The 25,854-nt window shown below is 41.2% G+C and overlaps 1 protein-coding gene across 1 annotated transcript in view; it reads left to right on the top strand.

The window, feature by feature from the left end:
- The window catches only part of NUP93 (nucleoporin 93), a 95,342-nt gene that overhangs the window by 11,474 nt on the left and 58,014 nt on the right, over window positions 1-25,854 (top strand). The window contains exons 2-3 of the mRNA XM_081117652.1: window positions 4,085-4,277; window positions 9,111-9,228. Coding sequence (XP_080973778.1) covers window positions 4,099-4,277; window positions 9,111-9,228 — 297 coding nt within the window. The 5' untranslated portion in view covers window positions 4,085-4,098. The remainder of the gene's footprint in view (window positions 1-4,084; window positions 4,278-9,110; window positions 9,229-25,854) is intronic.

Genomic DNA, 25,854 nt, shown 5'->3' with positions numbered 1-25,854 from the left:
GGATTTCCAAAGTGCAGTAGAAACCCTGAGTTTAAAACAAAGTAGAAAAGTAAAAATCATCAAGAGCTACTATTTAAGGAATTTTGTTATTTTTTAAATAAGTAATTTTATTAACCTTTTAGCAATGTAAATTCCCCCCCCCAATGATGATGATACTGTTTATTTTCTCTTGATTTAAATAGTGGTAGGACTTAACATTGTCTTGATCAAGAACCTTATACAAGGATAGTGATATATATATATATATATATATATATATAATTCATAAATATATAATATCCATTAAGTATCAATATTGTTCATAGGGCTTTTCTTGGTCAACTGGTGGAGAAACAGGTGGTCTTGTTAATGTTCATGGTTTACAAGCCAGCTATTATTTAATTATTAGCAACCGTATTTCTAAAAGTAGTAGGTATATTAACAATTAAGTCTAGTATCTGAATGTCATAACAGACAGACATGGGATCTCTGTTCTTAGTAACCTTGTAAGCTAAAGAACGTATGAGTGGAGACTTGGATATGAGTTTTTTTAAAAAAAATATATCGTTATTGATTTCAGAGAGAGGAAGGGAGAGGGAGAGAGAGATAAAAACATCAATGATGAGAGAGTCATTGATCGGCCGCCTCCTACACACCCCCGACCTGGGGATCGAGCCTGCAACCCGGGCATGTGCCGTGACCGGAAATTGAACCACGATCTCCTGGATCCTAGGTCAATGCTCAACCACTGAGCCATGCCCAACCGGGCCTTGGATATGAATTTGAAGAGACTATCTGTTATGTTAGTGGAAGAGCATGTGTGTGAAAATAACACAAGATTATTCAGAAGACCTGTCTTCTGGTTTTGGTTCAGCCTCTTTGTAGCAGAGGGTATTCTGGGCATGGACCTGAGCTCTGTGGACTGGAGGTGCTTCTCCTGTCTCTTCAGGAGTCTCACTGAGTTGCTGAGAATCATGAAATAAGGGCCTTATAGGTTGCCCAGCACTCTGAGAGCAGTGGTGTTTTACTAAGACAGGTGGAGAGACATATGAGAGATTCCAGGATGGCGGTGGATTAAGTAGAAGCAACACTGACACTCTTCCAGGACCAAACTGGAATTACAACTAAAATATAGAAAAAACATCCTGAATAATCAACTGAAGACGAGCTGGAGAGAACACTTATAAGCAAAGATGTAAAGTGGAGACTGCATAGAGACTGGTAGGAAGTACGGAGGTGTGAGAGGGCTGGCTGGGCTCCCACAGGCAGCAGCTGAAGTTCTGGAGGGATATCTCAGCTGTGGGGGTTCCCACTGAAAACTCTAGGGTCTAAACCCCAAGCTGGGCTCCTCAGCCTAGAACTGAGGAAGGTACCCACATAACATCTGCCTGTGAAAAGCAGCAGGGGTTCTGTCTGCCAGGGAGACATGGCTGGAAATGCAGGCACCCTCTTAAAGGGCCAGTGCACAAAATTTTGTGTGCAGCCACTCACCTTGGGCTCCGGCAGAGGGAGGGCAGAGTGGACTAGAACTGTGTGAGGAAAAGCCAGGGCTGCTGACTCTGGGGATAGAGCTCAGAGGGCATCCATCTGGATTCCTATGCCAGGTCATTCCCCCATTCTGCAGAGGACATATTTCTGAGGCAGACCTTTACCATCCAGGCAGTTTTTGCCTGGTGGGGAAGCAATTGCCTCACCCTGTTCAAAAACCGCTCGCTCCACCCCGTGGAGTTTACTCCTTGCTGTGGTCTACAGCCTGAGGCTCATTAAGAGACTAATAGTCAGCCTGCAGGCAGAGCCTGACCTCTTTGAGTCTTTGCCTGATCTGCTTCTGCACTCAGGGCTCGGAAAAGTAGACCTTGGTGCGGATCTTGGTCTTTTCCAAACACACCCAGCCCCAGCAGAGGGAGCCACAAGCTGTGGATCGCTGACAACTCCAAACAGGATACCCAAGGCCAGTCACAAACAGCACCTGACATTGGCCTGCTCCAGAGACCCTCCAAAAAGACTGGGAGTCCTAGCACATCTACCTAATACATAGAAACAAACCCAAACAGGTAACCAAAATGGGGAGACAAAAAAACAAGGCCCAAGTGAAACTAAGAGAATTCTTCAGGAGAAGAGCTAAATGAAATGGAGATAGGCAATCTGTCAGATATAGAGTTCAGAATAATGATTGTAAGGATGCTCAACAGCATGAGAAAAGATAGGGAAATTATGAAGGAAATTAAGAATAACCTAGCAGAAATAAAGAATACATTGAAGGGATAAACAGATTAGTGGAAGCTGAGGATCGGATAAGTGAATTAGGAGACAAGGTAGAAAAAAGCAATCAGAGATCCAAAACGAAGAAGAAAACAGGAGGACAGTTTAAGGGAGCTATGAGACAATAGGAAACACAACAATATTTGCATCATAGGTGTACGAGAATGTGAAGAAGGCGAGCAAGGGATAGAGAACCTGTTTGAAGAAATAATGGCAGAGCCCGGCCGGGCGTGGCTCAGCGGTTGAGCATCGACCTGGGATCCAGGTGATCGGAGTTTGATTCCCGGTCGGGGCACATGCCCGGGTTGCGGGCTCGATCAGTGACTCTCTCATCATTGATGTTTCTCTCTCTCCCTCTCCTTTCCCCTCTCTGAAATTAATAAAGATATATTCAAAAAACAAAAAACAAAAACCTAAATCTTAAAAAAAAGAAGAAGAAATAATGGCAGAAAACTTCCCTAACCTAGTGAAGGAAAAAGTCACACAAGTTTAGGAGGCACAGAGTCCCAAGCAAGAAGAACCCAAAGAAGCCCACACCCAGAAACATAATTAAAACGCCAAAAATTAAAGACAGAGACAGAATCTTTTTTTTTTTTTTTTAAATATATCTTTTTTTATTTCAGAGAGAGGAAAGGAGAGGGAGAGAGGTAGAAACATCAATGATGAGAGAGTCATTGATCGAGCCCGCAACCTGGGCATGTGCCCTGACCGGGAATCGAACCCTGATCGCCTGGATCCCAGGTCGACACTCAGCCACTGAGCCATGCCCAACTGGGCAGAGACAGAATCTTAAAGGCAGCAAGAGAAAAGCAACTTGTTACCTACAAAGGAGCTACCATAAGGCTGTCAACTGACTTCTCATCAGAAACTCTACAGGCCAGAAGGGAATGGCATGAAGTATTCAAGGAAATGAAAAGCAAGGATCTGAAACCAAGACTGCTCTATCCAGCAAAGCTATCATTTAAAATAGATGGTGAAATAAAGAGCTTCCCAGACAAAAAAGGCTAAAGGAGTTTATCATCACCAAACCAGCATGGCAAGAAATGTTAAAGGGACTACTGTAATAAGTAGAATGCGTGGTAAAGCTCCCCTGTGAAGCTGTCCAGACCAGGGGTTTTGTTTGCTGGAATTTTTTTGATTACTGCTTCGATTTCATCAGTTGTTTTTGGCCTATTCAGGTTTTCTGATTCTTCCTGATTCAGTTTTACATGATCTCACATATGTAGAATCTAATGAACAAAATAAACTGATGAGCAAAATAGATCCAGAGACATAGAAGCGTGGAACAGACTGATGAATCTCAGAGGGAAGGCGGAGGTGGGGGAGCAGGTGGGGAGAGATTAATCAAAGAACTTATATGCATATATGCATAACCCATGGACACAGACAGTAGTGTGGTAAAAGCCTGGGGGGGGGGAGCAGATGTGGGGGGAAGGGAAAAGGGGGACATCTGTAATACTTTCAGCAATAAAGATAAATTTTTTAAAAAATCAGGTGAGTCTTCCAGAGATTGCCACCATGGCTTCCATTTCATTGTCAGCTTTGAGTCTGTGGAAGGAGGCAGGAATTCTGCTCTGTGACTTAGTATCTTTACATTTGTTCTGGTGGCAAAAGTCAATCTTGGGACTGTCACTATGCACAGAAATGATCTATTCACAGTCTGACTCATTTTCTCTCTCAGGCCTGTTCTTGGTGTATGTTCAGGAACAAATCCTCTTGATGAGCTGTCTCCTTGTCTATTTACAAAAAGTCCTTGTGTTTCATTAAGCTTGTAACAGATTCAGGTAGTGTTTGAAGCCTATCTTTCTCTTGGTTGAGGTCTCCTTTTTTCTCCCCCCTCTAGGATTTGCACTGCCAATGGATACTGATGGGTTTGATGAGCTCCTTCAGCAAGCTGAACAGCTTGCTGCTGAGACTGAGGGCATCTCAGAGCTTCCCCATGTGGAACGGAACCTGCAGGAGATCCAGCAGGCAGGCGAGCGCCTTCGTTCCCGTACCCTCACACGCACATCCCAGGAGACAGCAGATGTCAAGGCGTGAGTACTAGTGGGGAAGCAGCATTGGTGCTGGGTGGTTGGGAGCAGAATCCATTTCTTCTTTCCTGTCTTGAATTTGGATGCAGTTTATAAATGATACTTTCAAGCCAGATTCTTGGGAACTTGGAGAGGTTTTGTAAACAGATCAGCCTCCTTGCTTTGTCTCCCTGCCCGGGTTTTCTAGCCTTTCTTTCTGACCAATCTGTGAGCCCGCATCACAAGCAAAGACAATCAAGATGGGAAGGGGCAAAGAGTTTTGTCATGCAGAGACCAGTCACAGAAGTTCCTGCTTGGGCTCACTGACTATTGGGTCATAATGGCTTCTGTAAGTATATTAGTCCACACAGTTCAGTGTTACTTTCTGCACCAGAGAACACTCAGCGATGAGCAGTGTTTTTAAGAGCACTTGTAAGAAACTGATGTGCAGTGAGTGGCGAGAAGCCATTCAAATGAGTGATTCTGTCTGCTTATTGTCAGTGACCCTATAGGCTGCCTCCTAGAGACCTTGGCAGTGCAGTGCCTGCCAGTGGATTGTAGAACAGGAAAGTGGGTGAGCACCAGAGAGTGCAGCTGCAGAAAAGTGCTGACTGTTGCCGGCCAGTGGCTGCTGCTATCGCACAACGTAGGCTGGGCTGTTGATTCCACAGACACGTGTTTGGGGTCCCTACTGTGCCAGGCCTGGGCCTTCTCTGGGCTCTGACCATTAATTAGACATGGTCCTTGCCCTCAAGGAGCCAAAATTTTGGGAGGCAGAAAAAATCTTGCTGCTTTTTATAAGAGGTATGATTTACTGACTACTTGGCTAGACTTAAGATTTTGCTTAATCCTCACAACGAATACTAGGACTGTTGTCCCCTTATTACAGTTGAGCAGCTGAGGCTCAGAGAGGGCACGTAATTCTCAGATCACACAACTGGTGAGTGGTGAGCAAGGATTCAAACCCAGACAGGCTGACTCCAGAGCACATGTGAAGGTGGAGGGGTGCTGTTATTTGTGATCTCTGTGGGTCTGGAAAGTCAGAGATTCTGTGTGGAGATGTGGGAAATTGTCAGTTTCTGAACTGAACTTGAGAAAGACCTAAGTGCTGATGTTAACATGGGTACATTGTCTTGGATATGTAATAAATGTCCCAGGAGCTAGTATAAGGGCTACATTCTTTCTCCAAATAATCTTGAAAGCTGAATGTTTTGGCTGCTCTTCCAAGTCAGTATGTTGTAGAAATTCTTCTGTAGGCCTCCCCGGAAGTTTATTTTTAAAAATAGTACTAGTCAGTTTTGGTTCTGTTGGTAAAGGCAAGTCAGCGGAACCCTGGCAGGATTTTGACCTATCCAGCCTTGTAGCTACGTGCAGCCAACTGCTCCCCTACTCTGTTTCCCAACACCCCAGCCAGCCATTAGACATTTCTGCTAACTCGCCCTCCCTGTTGGCTCCTTATTGCTGCTCTCCCTGGCCTGCAGTTCCCCAGTCTTGAGTGTGCAGGCTCTGTGCTGGTGTGCAAGGATGCTGCTGCAGCCAAAGTACCATGATGCCAGCTGAGTTGCTATAGTTATAATTTAATTGCTTCAGCTTTATAGCCTATTAGGAGCAGAAAGGGAAAATGTTTTCTTGGTAACAATTGTCACTCATGTTCTCTTGTAAATTTCCATTCTTCCTCATCTTTTTCTACCTAAAATTCATTATTTTAGGGAGGAGGAAGTTAGAATATTGAAAGAATGGGTATAGGGCGGGGGACAGGTACTTAAAAAGAAACCAAAGGGCTGATGACTGTATTTTTCCATCATCTTGACAGAGACATAAAATGCACTGTGAATATTTTAGTACAGGATGCAGGTAGTAGAGAGAACAGAGTAGGAATTTTTTCTTACATGAAATAAATTTTGAAAGAAAATTCTGTCTTAAAGATTTTAGTTAAAATTAGATTATAGCTTTAAGATTAAATTGTTTGGTGCTGAATTAATTTGTTTAAATACACTGTTGGATTTTTCATTTTAGGGAACAGATTTGATAACTTTTTGCTTCTGTGTGTTTAATATTTTTAAATTGTTAAATTTCTTCACAAATGAAGAAGAAAATGCATAACATAAGTAAAGTTGTTCATCGGGGTGGGCAGGCTATGACCCACGAGCCAAAGCCAGAACACAGCCATGCTTGTTTATGTATTGTCTATGCTGCTTTTGTGCTGCAGTTGCTGAGCTGAGTAGTTATGACAGAAACTGTATGGCCTACAGAGCCTGAAATATTTACTGTCAGCCTATTCAGAATAAGTTTGCTGACTCCTGGTGCAAATAATAAAATGGGTGAATACCCATGTTCGCATCTCACAGTTGAGACATAGAATATCATCAGTAGCTGTGGCACCTTCCATGGGTACCTGTCGTCAATTGTATCCCTGCCTCTTCTCCCACCTGAGATGCCTCATTGGGTTTTTCCATTCAAATGCCAAACAACCTGGAAGTGTACAGAGAGAAAGCCAACAATCACTCTTTCTCCCCTATTTTATACTCCAGAGATAACCAGTGGTATTAATTTGCCTATTCCTTCACACTTTTCTCCGTGTTTGTGCAGGCATATACAAACATTTATTTTCCCAGAGTTACACAGCAAATATAGCTGCTTCTGATAATACTACTAAGCCACCTTTTTAAGAACTTACTACTTGTGAGGCACTGTGCCAAGCACATTACATGCCTTATATAATTTCTTCTTAAAATAACCCTGTGAAATAAGTGTTATTATCTCCCTTTTATAATTGAGGAACGTAAGATAGCAAGTGGCCAAGCCATAATTCAAATCCAGCTTGGTCAGTAAGACTCCCTCACAGTCTAGGGGCACTTTTCAGTATTCAAAGGATTGTCATAGGTGTTCTAAAATTGATTGTGGTGATGGTTGTACAACTCTGTGAATATACTAAAACCCACTGAATTCTACACTTTAAATGGACTAATTGTATGGTGTATGAATTATATCTCAGTAAAACTGTTATAAAAAAGGAAGGAGGAGGGTGTTATATCCTTGGGAGAAAAGTTGCCTAGGAGATTCTAAGGAGCAACCGGGGCAGGGAGCCGCTGTATTAGAAAGTTAGCTGTTAAGGATTGTTAGGAGAGGCAAGATTATCTACCTGACAGGGTAACCTGGAGGGGAAGCCCCAAGGGTGGCATTACAGCTGACCTGTCTACATGGAGGAGACAAAAATCTACAGTGGGGAGCCCTCTGGGTGTACATCATCTATTTCTGTAGTACTTGGTAGGATAGAAATAAACATGAGAAGCCCTTTCTCTTCTCCAGTAAGTCTGTTCAGGATTGGAAGTTTTAGGTGTCACACTCATAGGTGTTAGGGTTACTTATGCTGCCAAGCGGTCTAGCTTCTTCTGAGTTACTCAGAAGGCACACAGATTTTGTCAGTGGAACTTTGGGGTACTAAATCATAATCTAAAAGCAAAAATCTAAACAATCTAATTCCTCTAGTTTCTTTCTTCCAGAGAGTGCTCTAGATATCAGTGAGGTTCTGTGATTTTGTTTTTTTACTCTTCCATTGTTACATTGCCCCAGTAAGTAAAACTAAAGCTAACTGTATTATTCCCATCTCTCTTCAAAAACATTTATTAGTCAGGTGACAGCCTCCTGTATTATTGGACTGGGCAGCAGAGAGGGAACTTGAAAATGTATGGCACGTGATTGGTTTTTGAAGAGAAACCTTGGAGAGCTGGCCTTGGATTCTGGTTTGACTGCCCTTTGTCAACCATTGATTACCCTGGACTTTTAGTTTCCTCAACTAATAAACAAAGTTAGGGCTAGGTTACACCTGAATCTTCTAAAATTTTGTGTTTCACTGTTATCTGTCTTTATAGAAGCTGTAAATGTAGGATGGTGGTTAAGAATTTGTGCTCTGCATGATCTCGCTTATACATGGAATCTAAAGAACTTAATAAACTGATGAACAGAATAGATTCAGTGACATGGAAGCATAGATCGGACTGATGAATGTCAGAGGAATGGAGGAGGGTGGGTGGATGGAGGGAGAGAGAGTAACCAGAGAATTTATATGCATATATGCACAACCCAAGGACAGGGACAGTGGTGGGGAGAAGGACTGGGGAGGGCGATGGGACGGGGTGGAACGGGTCATTGGGGAGAAAAAGGGACATCTGTAATATTTTTTTAAAAAAAAAAAATTTGTGCTCTGGAGCTTGAGTGGCTGCTTTTTGCTGGCGGTGTGACTGGATTAGTTGGTTAATAACCTCTTTGCACTGTAATTTCCCCATCTCTAAAATGGGGATTGAGAATATCATCTGTCTCATGATCTTCGCTGGAAAACATTTGGAGCAGTCTGGCTTATTATTTTACTGATATACTCATGTTATTCTTTTTTTTTAAAATATATCTTTATTGATTTCAGAGAGGAAGGGAGCGAGAGAGAGAAAAAGAGAGATAGAAACATCAATGATAAGAGAGTTGTTAATCAGCTGTCTCCTGCACACCCCCCACTGGGGATTAGGCCCGCAACCCGGGCATGTACCCTGACCAGGAATTGAACCTCGGTTTCCTGAATCATAGGTCGATGCTCAACCACTGAGCCACGCCTGGCCGGGCCTCATGTTATTGACAAGTCCCTTACTCTAATTCAGGCACAATCAGAACTTTCTCTCTTGCTACCAAATGCAGTGTTGTGTCTGTTGTTTCAGGGGATAGATCTTTATGGAAAGGTATAAAACAACTATGTAAAAATGTCTAGGCAGCATAAAGTTCTGGATAAAAAATACTCTCTAGTGTTTTATGAAACTTACTAGGTGTCTTAATCCTACTTTTTCCTCCCTGCCCTGTATCCTCATATAGGTCAGTTCTCCTTGGGTCTCGGGGACTTGACATATCTCACATTTCCCAGCGCTTGGAGAGCCTGAGTGCGGCCACCACCTTTGAACCTCTTGAGCCTGTGAAGGACACAGACATTCAGGTAAGGGCTGCCAGGTGCCTGGACTGTTGTTGCAGGTGGAACCCTGAGCATGCAACCCAGACTGAAGGCCCTGGCCCTTTGTTGACCACCTGATTTTGGGAATTCCAGATTTCTTTGTCAATTCTCTTCTTTCTCAGATGTCCAGAGAATGGGAGACTCAGCTTGGGAGGCTTAGTGGGGAATATTGGGTTATTTTCAGAGTGCTCTGAGAGGCTGAATTTAAGGAAGCAGTTCCGACCTGCACTCTTAGATTGTTGTTATTGTGAGAACAGGTTTTCCTTCCTTCCTTGGGCCTAATCCAAGACACAGAGACATTAGTTGTATGTTTCTTGCTTTCTTTGCTAGTTTCAAATAATTTTACTATTTGTATTCCACATTCCTTTTCTACATCTCACTTACATTTGTGGGCAAAGAGCTGGGGAAACTTAGAGTACTGTTTACTAAAACCTACTCATCGATTTCTAGGAAGTATTTGGCTACATTAGTGGCACCAGGAAATTGTCTAATAGAGCACTCCAGTCTCATTTAACCTAATATGCCACTGGCACAGTTGATTGCTATTTTAACCTAATCAGAAACTGGTGAGTGTGTGAGCACTGCATTTGTGTTAGAGTAAAGGGACAGCGAAGTACCATTTTTATTATTGATTTACCTTTGAATCGAAAGGACCCAGATCCTACAAAGGCAAATCCTAGTACAAATGGGTACTAATTGTGTTACTGTTTGGGTTCTATTTGAATTAATACTTTCTACCCCACTACCCTTTCCAAGAGCTGTTTTAATCCATCTAATGGCCACAATTCTCTTTATTCTAATTCAGAAACCTAAAACCCTGTACTTTGAGTAAGGAGTTGAATAATGTAGACAATTCTTTTTCTTTTTTTTCCTGTTACTGATATATTCCCAGAGTATGGAAATCCAGTTTTTTTTTCTAGTTTTATGTACTAAATCACATTTACCTGTCACCTTATAGATACCTTCTTATTTCCATGCCATCTTACAATGCCATTTATACATACTTAACTTGACACTTAATCTTTTTTTTTTTCTTTTGGTTTTAGCTCTTCCCCTCCTCTCTTTCTATTTCAACTGCTTGGCACTCTATAAACAAATACTTACAACAGGAGTGAAGTGGGTGAATGGGATAGAACTCAAATAATTTGGATAATCACCATTTATTGTGGGGAGTATCCCAATAGTACAGAAAGACACGGCACTTGCTGAGGGGTTGTTGTTTGTTGTTTTTGATGTTTAAAATACCAAAGAAGTTGTGTGTTTTTTGTTTTGTTTTTTATTTATTTTTTTTAAATATATCTTTACTGATTTCAGAGAGAGGAAAGGAGAGGGAGAGAGAGAGACAGAAACATCAATGATGAGAGTCATTGATCGAGCCCACAACCCCGGACATGTGCCCTGACCAGGAATCGAACCCTGATTGCCTGGATCCTAGGTCGATGCTCAACCGCTGAGCCACGCCCGTCTGGGCAGAAGTTGTTTTTTTTTAAAAACTAACTGCTTTTTAAATTTTGACATATTTATAATCTATATTTGGAATACTCAACCACATTTACTGATGTACTTCATGAGTTCCCTCTGAGGTACTACTCCGTTTGTTTGCTTTGAGATGTAAATGACAGAGTCCTGAATGCATTGAGTTCATAACCATCATTTATTCTGACCTATGAACACTCCCCTTCAACCCCCTCCCCCCCATCAGATGGTTTCCTAGCAGTGCACACTTGGTCACATTAGTGTTTTTTGATTGGGAATGAGCATGGCTAAGAGTTTTGGTCCTGGCCACTGAGAAATCTTTGAATTTTGAGAGGAAGTTTGCTTCCATTTCACAATTTTACCTCTCAGTTGGGCTTTTTTGGAATAGCTTCAGAAATGCAAAATGTCAATCCAAGATAACTGGATTAATTGGGAATTGAGCATCTAGACCTGAAGTAAAGACTTACCAGTTTCCAAATAACTCCTCTATTGACTTCATCTTCTTGCCAGCAAAGGCTTTAAAGGAGAAAAGTTAACTTTTAAAGGGCTGAGACTTTGGCTTGATCTGAGATGGCTCTGTTAGTAGGGATTAGAAACTTTAAGTTGTATTGTGTGGCTTAGCTGACCTATGTGCAAACTTCCTGTACGCACAGTGGTGTCATGTCCTTGTCTGACTTCTTATTTGGTAGTCAAACGTAAGAAGAACCAAACCAGCTTTTACCCTTAGTATGGAGTGGTCTTTTATTCTTCTCATAGTGTGTTCATTATCCAAGAAGAGTTAACTTGGAAATTTTCAGTTTTTTGTTTTCAGAAAATCCAAGTATACTTTTTGATGGACATATTTTTTCTCATTTATTTTAACAGCTTTATTGAGATATAATTCACATACCATAAATCCGATGGACTTTTGTGTTTGAGCTTTTGTTTTCCAACCAGTGTGGTTTTTGAGATGAGAGTGTACCTTAATCCTATGAGCTGAGTACCACTAGAGTGAATTTATGTCAGGTTATAAATTCACAAAAGGAAATGCTGGAGGATCCTTGACAGATGCTTTCCAAGACTTTGTTTTTTTTGTTGTTGTTTTTTAAAATATATGTTTATTGATTTCAGAGAGAGGAAAGGAGAGGGAGAGAGAGAGATAGAAACATCAATGATGAGAGAGTTATTGATCGAGCCCACAACCCGGGCATGTGCCCTGACTAGGAATCGAACCCCAATCGCCTGGATCCTAGGTCGACACTCAACCACTGAGCCACACCTGGCCGGGCTCCAAGACTTTGTACCATTCCTTTTTTGTATTACTTACAAGCCTGCATTGTTTGCATTACTTATAAATTTGCATCTACAGATACAAGGATAGTCCTTTTCTGTTTGGTAAACGCTGGTCATATTTTCTTCTGTTTCTAATGGAGTTTGAAATTACTACGGTTTTTTTGTTGTTACTTTTTTTTTTTAATATGTCTTTATTGATTTCAGAGAGAGGAAGGGAGAAGGGAGAGAGAGATAGAAACATCAATGATGAGAGTGAGTCACTGATCGGCTGCCTCCTGCATGCTCCCTACTGGGATGGAGCCTGAAACATAGGCATGTGCCCAGACCGGGAATCGAACTGCCATTTCCTGGATCCTAGATCGATGCTCAACTGCTGAGCCACACCGGCTGGGCTTGTTACTTTTTTGTTTGTCATAGTCAGTGATGTTGGTTGGCATACACTGAGAATACATTTTTAAAAGATTGCTGTGGCCCTAGCTAGTTTGGTTCAGTGGTTAGAGCCTCTAGACTGAAGGGTCCCGGGTTTGATTCCAGCGAAGGGCACGTACCTTGGTTGCAGGCTCAATCCCCAGCCCTGGTCAGGGCACATTCGGGAGGCAACCAACTGATATGTCTCTTCCACATCGATGTTTCTCTCTCTCCCCACCCCCACCCCCTTCCCCTTTTACTCTCTCTGAAAAAGCAATGGAAAAAAGTATCCTCTGGTGAGGATTAAAATATATATGTGTGTGTGTGTGTGTATATATATATATATATATATATATATATATATATATATATATATACACATACCCTTAGGTGGGGGGGGGAAGAAGATTGCTGCGGCCAGCAAAGGTAACATATTAAAAGAAGAAAAAGACATTTAAATATATGTATGGCTGATGCTAGTATAATTTTTTTAAATGTTTATTGATTTTATTATTTGGAAATGGTCATAAAGAAGGCCTACACATTTGTATAGTAGAGATGAAGAACAAGAACTACTAATAGGATATGTTACCAAAACGACTGTCCTGCTGTATTATAAGTGACTTCAAGGTGCTTGTGAGCACAAGTCCTCTCACAGAGACCCGCTTGCTCACTTCTCTCTTTGGAAAAAATATTGAGGACAGATTGCACATCTTTATTATGATCTGAACAGATCTAATGCACCATGGCTGACGTGTCCTATATAGTAATAAAGTGCAGATTTACACAGTTCAGTTATATTCTGAGCTTTTTCACTAGATACTTGTAGATTTCAAGAAGGCTGTGCAGAAGTAGCCTGAGTTGATCATAAAAATGGGAGCTGCAGTTTCTCAGCACTAGGCCATCATATTTCCTAATGACATTAGATCAAAATATAATAATATTATTGCTAAACTTATTGCATTAGATTCCTAGGGCTGCCACAACAAATTACCACAAACTCAATGGCCTAAACATTAGAAATTTATCTCTCACAGTTCTGGAGGCCAGAGTTTGAAATTAAGGTGTTGACAGCACCGTACTCTCTCCGAAGGCTCTTGGGGAGAATCCTCTTCCTGCCACTGGTGGCTCCTGGCATTCCTTGGTTTGTGGCCACATAAGTCCAGTCTCTGCCTCTTCCTCCCCAGGTTTTTCCTTGTGTCAGTCAAATCTACCTCTTCTTCCTTTTGTAAGGGCTCTACTAGTCACTGGTTTAGGGCCTACCCTAAATCCAGGACAGCAGTGTGTTTGAGAGATTTCTGTAGAGACATTTTTCCGCTAGAAACAGTCTGCTTTGTAAAGTATTAAATACCTAGTTTTTAGTGTAAGTATAAGTAGGATCAAATTGTACTTTTCTAAGGTAGGAAGAGCTAACTTGTGTGGTGTGTGTGTGTGTGTGTGTGTGTGTGTGTTTCTGCGTTTCTGCTTCAGCCAACCAGATGGCCTAACCTTTTCTTTTTTCTTTTATATGTTAGACCTTTGCTTACCACCTCCCTTTAGCATGGAGTAGCACCTCTGAAATGTCCAAGCCCTAATTTCAGCCTAACACTATGAGGCTTCTCTTAGATGCCACACCTTTAATTGTCTTCTCAGATCTTTCCTCCCCATGACCTCCAAATTTAGTATGTTGGCTTTACTACTTACGAAAAAACAAAACTTTCTGAATGTTTCCTCACAAAGTAAACAGAAATTAGAATATGTTGTTGGAATTGATTTAGCAGCCAATTCAAATCTTAGATAAGTAAAAATTTAGCACATTCTGAAAAAAACCCAGAAAAAGATCCTATACTGAAGTTCTTCATAATCTGTCTAAATTCCCAGATGGAAAAATCTGTCCTGTGTGGATAAAGAGAAAACAAAGTCTTAAACAGAGAATAAAATAACTATAAGAAAATTAAAGTCAGGGAAACTGATCTGTCATGTATAAGACTAATGGTGCAGTAATAATTGACTGGATAAAACCTTGTTTTGCTTACCACACTGTGTCTGTAATAAAATATTCATTATTTCCTTCCTTTTTCTGTTCTTGGCCTTGGAAATGTAGTATGTCCAAACCACTCTTACCTTATCTTTTAAGTAATCAGAAGAAACTAAATAGCTTTGGTAAGTATAAAAATGAATCACACTGGTGGCATAACCTCTTATTGTTATATAACCTAAATTGTTATTTTCATGGTTTATCTTTTGACTTTATATATTTGGAATTAAGATACTGCAGCTTAAATGCAACTGTATATAGTAGCTAAGAGAAAGAGTGGTTGTGTTGCTTGCTGATTGTGTGTTTGTGGCACTGGCAAGTTCTTGGTGGGAATTGGTTTCAGAAATCCTGTGGCAGTTTGTCAGAGAGTTAGACTTGCCTAGGATGATTAGTGTGCTAATAGCAGCTCTTTGGGAAGCTTACTAGCAAAATATTAATATCAAGGAAAAAGCACAGTAAGCTTTTCCTTGCTTGAATCAGTTGAGGGAAAGTGCATTCTGCATGAGCAAACCGTAGCTTAATTCCGGGATTATTTTTAAAGAAATGTAGTTGTCATTTTCATCTGTTTCTGGAAATTGAAACTGCTAGGCATGTGTACCAAGAAGAAGTCTTACCAGAGCTGCTCTAGTAAATTTAAGGAAGAGATGAGGTTCATGCCTAAGAGTTGCATCTACTTGCATACTGATAACTTGTATAACAATTCTGAGAAATGGTCGACGTAGGAAAAACACCTGACTTCCATATTGTTTCTGCTGTGAATATGCTTAAGCAGGCTTTTCTGCACGTAATGGTGACCAAGGCCAAATGGGGGATTAGAAATTCTGAATTGATGAACTCCAAAGGAATGAGACTGCTCTTTAAATGCTTTCACATATGAAAAGATAAGAGACTGTTGCATGGAATGTAATAGTGTGAAGGTTTTTATTTAAGCAGGTGTGTTTATTGACCTCCTTTGTTATAGTCCTCTTGCCCCTAAGGGAACTTCATGGTAACCTTTCTTGAGGTTTTAAAGGACTTCAATGGATATTTGAATCTTGCACTTTCCCAGCTTGTAACAGCTGCCTATTCTGGACTTAACCCATAGTTAATGCTCTAAGGTTCACTAGCAAATGAATCCATTTTCACTGTATCCAAATTCTGTTAGAAAGAAACCCTTTCCTGGAACAAACACCAGGTATATTTTAAGCCAGGATTCAGTTGTAGCAGCTGAAGTGCATATGTGGGAAAGGCACATCTTGCTGTGACCATGTTCTTGTTCAGGGCAGGAGTCGGGCCAGGCTTGATCTCTCGGATGAACACTGCAGTGTCCACATTACCTCCACTCGATAAACATATTTGCTGTTCCTTTTCATTAAATCCTGACCCAGTGTAAATCTCAGAGCTGGTAAAAGCCAGTAAACATGTAAAAAAGAAAAAAATAATTGTCTTCACAGAAGCAGGTTAATGTGCCGTCCTGTTCTGCCTTTGTAATGAGGTAGTCTGATGCTGACGGCTGTGGTCAGTGCTGAAATGACTGAATTGTTCTGCCTGTCTGTGATAAGGAAAAAGGTAGGCTCTGTGTCTGGTGGCAAAGTATGTGATTACATTAAAGTCTCCTTTGAATGGAATTAAAAATGGTAACTCTGGAAATAAAATGGGTGTTAAAGGCATTGTCTGTGGAAAATGTGAAAAACTGCTTTTAAATGAGCCAAGGATATAAGATTTCAGGTTTGACTTGTCCATTTACCCTTATGAATGCAGGGCTCTCACAAAGCAAAGAAATGGATGCTGAATGCATTTGGAGCAAGTAGGAAATGACAGGCTGTTTTGTCTTCTCAGAGGTTTCTAATATCCTGCATTGAGCAAGGGAGCATCAATTACTTGAAGAACTTGGAATGGTCCTGTAAGAGTTTTTTGGGAGAAGCCCAGGGCTAAAGTATTTATCTAACAATTTAATAGAGCACTTCAAATATTGGCCAGGCCCTGATGCTGTTGAACTGGAGCTGAGTCATCCTTCCTCCTTCACGAGGTGTCTCTTTACCTGCCAATATCTATTGATGCCCCAGCACTCAGGAGATGGGGAACATACGTCATCATCTTTAAATTGCTTGGTTTCAGGAACCAGGAATGGGTGGGTCTTTTCATCTGCGAACTGTTTGTTACTGGAGTAGGTGTGATTTAAGTGAGGGGTAAAACATCCCTTGAGTACATTACTGTAGACCAGTCTCTCATTCCGAAACGGCAGCCCTTGATACTGTGTGCCACTTTGATCTGCTTGCCACCGTGCCCGGTAATCTATTTCCATTTTGAAATGCTCCATCCAAGCCTGCAGCTTGATTTGGCTCTGTCCGTGGGTGGTGGTTGCAAAGTGTGGTTCCTGAGTCACAAAACTTTGGGACCCGGGTTCCCACTGTCTCTACAATCTGTGAAGGAACTGAGAGAAGGGCTCCAACAGGGCAGACTCTTGGTTTTGCTTTTTTGTTGGTTTGTGTGATGGGGACCAGGAAAAGCAGCTGGGAGGTAGGATGGGCAGCATCCTCTACTGACAAGACCAGTGCTTGGAATTTCTCTTGCTGCAGAGCTGTCAGACCTGGTGTGTGTTGCTTTCTTTTTAAGTGTTTTCCTGTTTCACAAATACTTGCTTCCATCTTGCACTCTAGACATGGAGAGGTTGAGCAAGTCCCCCAAGTTCAGGTTGCTGGCAGCCCCTGGTCTGCAGCACTAACGATCAATCGGCAGTGATCCTTAGCCATGCACATCCCACCTTAATTATCCTGGAGGAAGGAAGGGCGAGTCCTCACTTTTTACAGTGGAGCGGCTGTGAGGCTGAGATGACTTCAGCAAAACCCTGCCTGTGCTTTCCAGAAAACTGCAGCACTTGAAGCACTGTAGCCGGATCTGCTGACCAAAGCTGGGCGTGACACAGCTCTCAAGAAATTGTACAGAAAGAACCCTTGACTTAGAAAGCGTCTTCACAACTAGGACGGGGCTATTTCATTTATAAAACGGGGGAAGATTAGGTCAGCAGAACATACATAGGCACTGTGGGTTGACTGGCTGATATTATTATTACTACACAATTTGTTTTATTTCTTTGAATGGCATGAGCTAAAGGCTATGGGGGGACAGTATCCTCCACTCCTCCCTTTTCTTTAAAAAAAAAGGGGGTGGTTGGGTTTTTTGGTCTATTTTAAAATGCTGTCACTATCTAAGGGACAGGTAGAAACTGCCATGGAAGGTTGGTTATAATATACTTGATTTGCTCCAGTTACCAAAACACACTGGTGTGATATTATCTGGGAGTAATTTCTCATCTCTTATTAGGTCTCTCTTATCCACAGTATGTATCAGTCTGTCTCCGCAGGACCCGTCTCAAATAGCAGGGCCTGGCGGATCCTTGAAGGCTTAGGGGCATTCACAGTAGCACTTGGTTGTGTGATGAGATCCCAGACTGCCCAGATGTCTTCATGAAGGAGTATGGTGCTGGGTGGTGTTCATTCAAAAGGTGCTCTACTGAATCAGTGCTTCTCAACAAGCTTCTACCCCCTCCCCCCCAATATTATGTCAAACTGAGATACTTTCATAAAATATAATAAAAATAAATTAACCAAGAAAAAATGAAATAGAAGACATGTAGACTACAAGCCCTGGTTTTTAAGATTAAGTTCAGTAGATTTAAAGTTACGCTGTCAGATTGCTGTAAATTTCCGAATGCTTATTCTCAGTTGTTGTCCTTATCTTTCAGACAGGGAACAGAGTGTTTGCGGACTGGCACTCCTTCATTCAAACCTGGAGTAGCTAGTTTAAGTAGCTGTGTTTCCTCCCTCCCTTCCCCTTCCCTTCTTTTGTTTGAAGTGTTCCCTGATGCTACAGTGAAACATAGCACCAAAGACTAGTTTGAATTCCTGTCTTCTCTTTTCTGCCAGCTAAAAATCAAATGGGCAAAGCTAAGATTTACTGAACGTTTATTATGTTCAGACACTGTACCAAACACTTTCTGGGTTTCTTCATTTAATGCTTTCATTAACCATCTGAGGCGGATGCTGTTCTCCGCATTTCACTGATAAGGAACCTAAGGCCTCAGAGGCAAGGTGGATCAGATTTGAACTCCCTTCTGTTGGTTTGAGTTCAGCCCCCTAGGTTTTAAATTTCACTTGCAGACTAAGCATTTTAGTAAAGGAGTGAATTTTCAGGATATATTTGAAGAAGAGAGGTAGTGGAAGTATGAGATAGAAGTATAATTGAGTGTTCATTTAGAGCAAAATAAAGAAAAGAAAGCTCTTTCTGGGTGTGGTGGGCATTGCTCTTATTTGCATAAGCTTAGTAATAAAACAGCGTTGATTAGGGGAGAAGCTGGAATGTGCTTTCCAGATCTTGGTACAAACCCCTGCTGGCTTTGGGGGGGAGATGAGCTTTATAGGAAGGCCAAACCTTTCATCTGTTTATCTTCTCCAGGTGCTTGCTTTTTGCCATACTTTTCTGCTTTCTGAGCTGTCAGTTTAATTTACTGTCTAAAGCTCAGCCTGTTATGTCTCAGGTTTGCTGCCCTACAGGTACACAGTAAAGGATTTCTGTGAAATCCTGGAGCAGCTTTTAGTTTTGAAATGCCAAGGCTTTGTGCTTTGAAAATTGGTTGTGTTCAGCTTCTGCTTGATCATCTTTGTTTTGTTTTGCTTCTGAAGCTGAGTTTGAGTTAGAAGGATGTTGCTAGAAGCAATTTAAAGGGCACATCAAATTTTTACTGTAATCCTGAACTATTGATTGTTGACTTATTTGTAGGTTTAATGCAGACCCATTTCCTTACTTAGCGTCTGACTGGCCATTAAGCTCTGGCAGTGTGCCGGAATGCTGAAATCTTGCATCTTATAATATGATTTGGCTGTCTAAGGGTATTATGTGCGTTTGGTTTTTAAAGATACAGACAAAGCCCTTAACTTTGTCTTTGCTCCAGAATATAGGAAAGAATTTCTCTATACAACAAAACTATTTGTTTGGAGACAGCATAGGAGTGAGGGGTTGACATTCAACAGAATGCTAATACCTGAAGTCATACAGATTTGTACCCTTTGGATTAACTGGCTCTTTTAAATAAATGCAGACGAACATAACAAATTTCAAAGAGAAGACCAAGCAGGGAACCAAAAAGTCATGGTGGTGTTGCAAAGTAGGTCCCAGTTAAGCACTCCGCATAAGTGGCCCTTAGCGTGTATCTGATGGCATTCTCCTAGCATGATGTTGAAAGTAGAATCTAGCTGAGGGCTGGTACAATGTCCTGCTTTCGGAGGGAGCTGGGCTCAGAGTGGTTGGGGGAGATGTAGTCATTGTCTATAACAGACTTTCGCCCTCTTCATCCACAACCCAGACACCTCTTGACTGGAATAGAGGGTGAGCCTCCCTTCTTGAGTGAGGGCTGAAGGAGTTAGATGACAAGGAAACATTACACTTGGGATTTTGAGAATGTGAATGAGAACTGAATGGCTTTAAGAGGAAAATTCACTTTTCTCCCTAATTACAAAACTAAGACATGCTTAATTTAGAGAACTTGAAAAATGGCTCCATAGCATCTTCTTGACGGCTATATTGCCTCTCAAAGTTGCTGGGCAGGCACCATTTTGGGAGTGTTAAATTGTATGGACCAGGTACTTGAGACTGTAGAATATCTGTTTGAAATGACAAAGAAAATAGATTTATTTTAACAGAGAAGTGAGGAATTAGTCCATGAAGCATTTGTTAGAAATAGACTATAAAAGTGACTATTATTAATCTAAAGAACTTAATAAACTGATGAACAGAATAGATTCAATGACATGGAAAGCATAGATGAGACTGACGAATGTCAGAAGGATGGAGGAGGGCGGGTGGGTGGAGGGGGAGAGAGTAACCAAAGAATTTATATGCATATATGTACAACCCGAGGACATGGACAGTGGTGGGGAGAGGGACTGGGGAGGGGGATGGGACGGGGTGGAACGGCGTGGAACGGGTCATTGGGGAGAAAAAGGGACACCTGTAATATTTGAAACAAAAATAAAATAAATTTAAAAAGTGGCTACTATTGCCCCGCCGGTGTGGCTCAACGGTTGAGCATTGACCAGTGATCCAGGAGATTGCAGTTTGATTCCCGGTCAGGGCACATGCCTGGATTGTGGGCTTGATCCCTGGTGGGAGAGGGGGCTGCAGGAGGCAGCTGATCAATGACTTTCTCATCACTGCTGTTTCTCTCTCTTTCTCTCCTTCTCCCTTCCTCTCTGAAATCAATAAAAATATATCTAAAAAAAATTTTTTTTATCCTCATCAGAGGATATTTTTTCCATTGCTTTTCAGAGGGGGAGGGGGAGAAACAAACATCGATGTATGAGAGAGACATCTATTGGTTGCCTCCCGTATGTTCCCCAACCAGGGATCAAGTCTGCAACCGAGGTTCATGCCCTTGGTGAAATTGAACCCGGGACCCTTCACTCTAACCACTGAGCCAAACCAGCCAGGGCAATGAAGATACATTTTTTAAGTGCCTGGTATTGTTCAGAATTACTCAGTTTCTATAAATGAACCAACTCTTCCTTTATTCTGTAATGGAGAAGCTTCCTAATGTGCTAAAAGCGACCTGAGACATGTAGATTTCATTACATCATTTCACTGTCCCCCTCAAACCATTTGGAAGAATGGTTATTGAGAAAGTTCTGTGACTTTGTCCTAATTTGGAAGATTTAGAAGAAGGAAGTAACAAGCCAGGAATTTTATGTGAATGTGAGGGGCACACTGTTGGAATCCTTCCATTTGTTCATCAACACCTGGTTCTTCACTGCAGTGTTTGAGGTGGGTTGAATGGGTGTTATCTTTATTAGGAGGGAAGAGGTTGAGACCAAGATAGAGAGATTGGTTGCAATCTAAGGTGGAACTTGAACCCAGATACGTAAAGTAACTTGCCCTGTATTCTTACTGTCATCATGCCTTGCTGCAGAAGGCATCAAGGGGTGGACTGCAAAGACACTAAGGTAGTTCTTTGGCCACTGGTCAAGTTTCTTGATGTTTTGGTCTTTTCCTCTCGGACCTTTTCTTACCTGTTTTCTTTGAAGTGACATTTCCATTTATTCCTTTCCATGTGAAAGGCTTGCTGGTTAATGAAATCAATTGTAGGGATGAAAATGCTACTTAGAAGAGTATTACTGTAAACTGAGGGGTGACAGACCTCATTTTTTCCATCTCAGCTACATTTTGGAACAAAAAGTGGTGCTGATATTTGTTACTGCTGCTGACATAGTTTACAGATGTCCTTTAGGTGAAGGGGCTCAGGGTTCCCTGAGATTTTTACTGTAGCGCCTTTGAACCTGGTTTATGTTGTCTGGGTAGGTCATTGGTGCCAAGCAAATGCAAAGTGGCAGACTGGAACAAATGTCATATTTGAAACTAGGGGAACTGGACTGTCAGGGTCTAGAGCAGATTGGGGGAGAGGTCTTTTGTTTGTTTTTGTTTTGCCAGTGTTTTGCTGTCTCACCCTCCCTATTTTCTTCCCTTCTTCTGACCATCCTCCCTTCTTCCTTTTTCTTTTGGTCTTTTCTCCTTCCTTTCATTCTTGCTTTTCTCTGTTTTTGTTTTTTTTTGCATCCCTCTTTCTCTGCCCCTCTCTCCCCAGCCTTTTGGACTGGCTGTCACCCAGAGCAGCCATTTCTAATGGAGCATACCTCCTTTTTTCCGATCAGGTGTTAGCTGTGAAATCATGGCTGTTGGGTTGATTCCTGCAGCCTGGCAGCCTGGACCCACCGAAGCTGCCTTTGCTGTAAAGTGAGCACCATCCAAATGTGAGGTGGTACTGGGCGGGTTGGAGAGACTGGCTGTGGGAGCCTGGCCTTGCTTTCTGCCAGATGTGGGCCTCTTCCTCACACGTTTTCTGCATTTGCAAACCCCAAAGAAGTGGAATTTAGTTTCTCCATCTAGCTAACCTGCTCATATTTGGCTCTTTTAATGGTTACTCTGAAGTTGCATTTCCTTATTTTTGGCCCTTGCCCAAAGCTTCTACTTGTATTCTACTTTTGTGTTTTTGGTGCCTGACTCAGCTTGATATCGAGAGTGTGTAAAAGTTTTCTGTTATAGTACATAGCGAAAGGATTGATTATACATTAAAGCCAAATCCTAAGTAGAGAAGACGATGGGGAAGAAAATGACCAAGGGATATTTAATTTTGTTTCTCATGTTTTAGGAATGAATTTATAAAGTGATCTAGCCCCCAGCTTTATATGTGTTCTTCACCATTTGTTACCTATTCATCCTACTAGCTCATTTTTGAGGGGAGGGGGAGTGTGATGGACTGGGGTTTATTTTGGAGCAGCAGACATATTGCAGAGCCCTTCAGGCATCTCAGTTTTTCTAGGGAAAGGAGCTGTAAATCTCATCTGTCTTTGTATTAGCTTTCTACCTCTGGTTGGTTTTAATTTCCTTCTCCATTCTCCTCATGCCCTGAATACCTTTGGCAACCGGAAAGAGGTTTTTTCTTAGTGATTCCAAAGTGTGGGGTCCAGACTAGCTTCAGCATCACCACGGAACTTGTTAGAAATACAAATTCTAGGCTCCACCCCAGACCTACAGGACCCAAGTATCTGGAGATGGGGGTCCCAGAGTTTGTGTTTAAACAAGCCCTCCAGTTTGAGATCCACCAGGTTAAGTGATTACAGAAGTCTAGTGTCGGTAAACCCTGCTTTTCCAGCCATGTGCCCACTTTTAAACTTAATCCACCTGTGTGTCAATGCTGAACTTTCAACCTGCAAAGCAGTATATTTATTATTTATTTGAGTCCATAAAGAATTTGTTACCGTCCTTGTTTTTATCTTTGCTTCATCAGGGACACAGCAGACAATAAAATGTATGTTTAAACTTACATATATTAAAAACTTATGACTTATAATTGGTCATTGATTAGTTTTTCACCATGGAGGAATTGACTGTGATACCGAGGATGTAGCTCAAAATACACTGCCTTAAAAGCAGTCAAAGCCCAGAGGGAATGAAGAGGGGGAGACAGGAAAGGGAAGTGGAGGGATTAATAATCCCACCTTGGTAATCGGCATTATCCTCTGATCGCTCTGAGCGGATGTGCTACCGCGTCTGCAAATGTTAATAATTCATGGACGGACTATGCCAAAGGGAGGCCTTAAATCTGGTCTCTCAGCAGATTAAATACACCGTCTGCCATCAGTAGGAGCCAGGAGAGATGAAAGATGGACTTGTTGTTTTTCTTCACTAACCCGATTTTCTCTGCCTTTCTCCTCAGCTCTGCTCATCCTCATTTTGTTTACCTTTTCATTTGCTTCTCTCTGTACCCCCACCTCCCTCATTAAGTGAGTGCTGGGGATCTGGGGTCTACTGTTAATGACATTAGATTTTAATTTTCCTTAGCTGCTAGTAACAACAGATGCCATGGGAGAAAGCAGAAAGGCAGAAAAAGTATTTCCTTGGAAATGTCTAAATCATTCTGCATATTTGAAAAATGTATTAAAATGTGCAGCCTGTGTTTTAGAAATCATTTGAAATGACTTCTCTTTGCTTTGAAGAGTAATCCTATTGTATAGACAGTTGAAAATTTAGTGTTCTTACTTCATATAGGTGTGGTGACATTTTCCCATTTTACAAATAAGAAAACTGAGGCACAAGGTACCTGACTTGTGTAGAGTTACCTAGAACTCAGTTCTTTTGACTCCAACTTCAGTATACTTTCCACTAAACTTGATTACCTCTCTTGCTTTTAGAAATCATTTGTAGGTAGCCTTATGGGACATTAAATAGAATTTAATTAGATTAGGCTCAAATAATATGTAGGTAGCTATACAGGAACACTCGGATTAAATTCTAAATGTAAATTTGCCAAGAAGCACCCAAGTTGGAGAACAATCTGTGCAGACATTTTAGAGCTTCTGAGTAACGACCCTCAGCAACTTTTAGGTTAATCAGGAAATGTTCAGCACTTAACCCTGAGCATGATGCTTTATTCAGCACCCTAATGGATATAATGTAGTCCTACCTTCATTAGATTTTCAGTGTTTTAGATTTACCTGAGAGGGTTCGGCTATTTGACATGCCCAGGATCTGAGATGGCAAAGTAGCAGAAGTGGGAATGTTTGTTTTAATCAACGTTAGTCACCTCAATAGTGTGCTGGGGAACTTAGTGGTAAGAAGCATGTTAATCAAACTTAACCATTGGTTTAAAAATGATTTCTACCCACGTCACTGTTGGAAGGCCAGCAGAGAGAAGAATGATATGGGAAAAGCAGATTTACAAATCAGCCTAATTTTCAAAACACTACTTTAGAATTACAGATTCTTGTGTTTCTATTCTAGAGATGAGAAGGGTGCAGTGCAGAGATGAAGACCTGACCTGGTGTTTTGTTACAGGGCAGCATAAGCTCCTGGGCTGAGACAAGGCCCCTCACCTCACTTGCCTTGGCTGTCGGTCCTGACCTGAGTAGTGGCTGATGCAAGGCACTGCCTCTTCTCTCCTCTCTCCCGCTTCACGTAGGACCAGCACCATACTGGGCATCACCATGTTTTCTGTTCCAAATTCACTTTGTTATTATTTCTTATGTAATTTGTGCTCTGGCTCTTTTTTTAAAGGCTATATCCTTGAATATCATTTTATTATATCTTGATTTCAGATTTTATGTATTGCTTTGAGTAATGCCATATTCAACTTTATAATAGGGATTAATGAGAAAATAGAATGCTGCCTACAATTTTTCTTCATAGAAAAATTTCAGGAATGTGTGTTTTGTATGTCAGTGAATTTGAAATTCTGACCAGATAACAGAATACAGTTTTCCCCTTGTTTAAATCATTGAGGGTCAGATAATTTTAGTATTTTTTTTCTTTCTATTGAGTCCTTTTTTTTAAAATTTTTAAATTTTTTTGGCCTCATCAGTGTTTTCCAGCCAATAGCAGAAATAATAAATACGTGCAGCAAAAAAATTATATGAAAATTAAGGTTTTAGTGTTTTTAATCTAAAATAATAGTAATAATATGATGGAGCCCACTTTAGTAAGCAAATCCAAACTCTCAATATCTGCACTTATAAAAGAAATCTTGGAGTGATGTCGAGCTTTAGGACTTTTTCAAGTAACAGCTTCCTTGCTTAGTTTAAAATAGAATTTGTTTAAAAGAATTTTATTTACAGTCAACCTGGTAATAAATACCTCTGTTGTGTAAAGTATGTTGGTACCAAGAATTAGCAAGCTAGAAGCCGTTCTTTTGTGTCTACCACCCTCCCTCACCCATGTAATAACTTAAGAGTCCATGAAATCTGGGCTCAGGTGCACACCAAGCAGTTTTTCTTGGTACAGTGTTTCATAGTGCTGTGCAAAGAGCCCTATAAGCAAGCAACCCAGATCCTGAGTGACCTTGGCCAGAATCTGAGTTTCTCTGTGCCTTATTTTCTTAATCTGTGCCACAAGGAAATGAATTGCCCCTGAAATTT

Source organism: Miniopterus schreibersii (assembly GCF_964146895.1).
Source record: "Miniopterus schreibersii genome assembly, chromosome: 18".
Taxonomy (NCBI): Eukaryota; Metazoa; Chordata; class Mammalia; order Chiroptera; family Miniopteridae; genus Miniopterus; species Miniopterus schreibersii.
The sequence above is the reverse complement of the archived record's forward strand: the minus strand, read 5'-3'. Positions and strand labels throughout refer to the sequence as shown.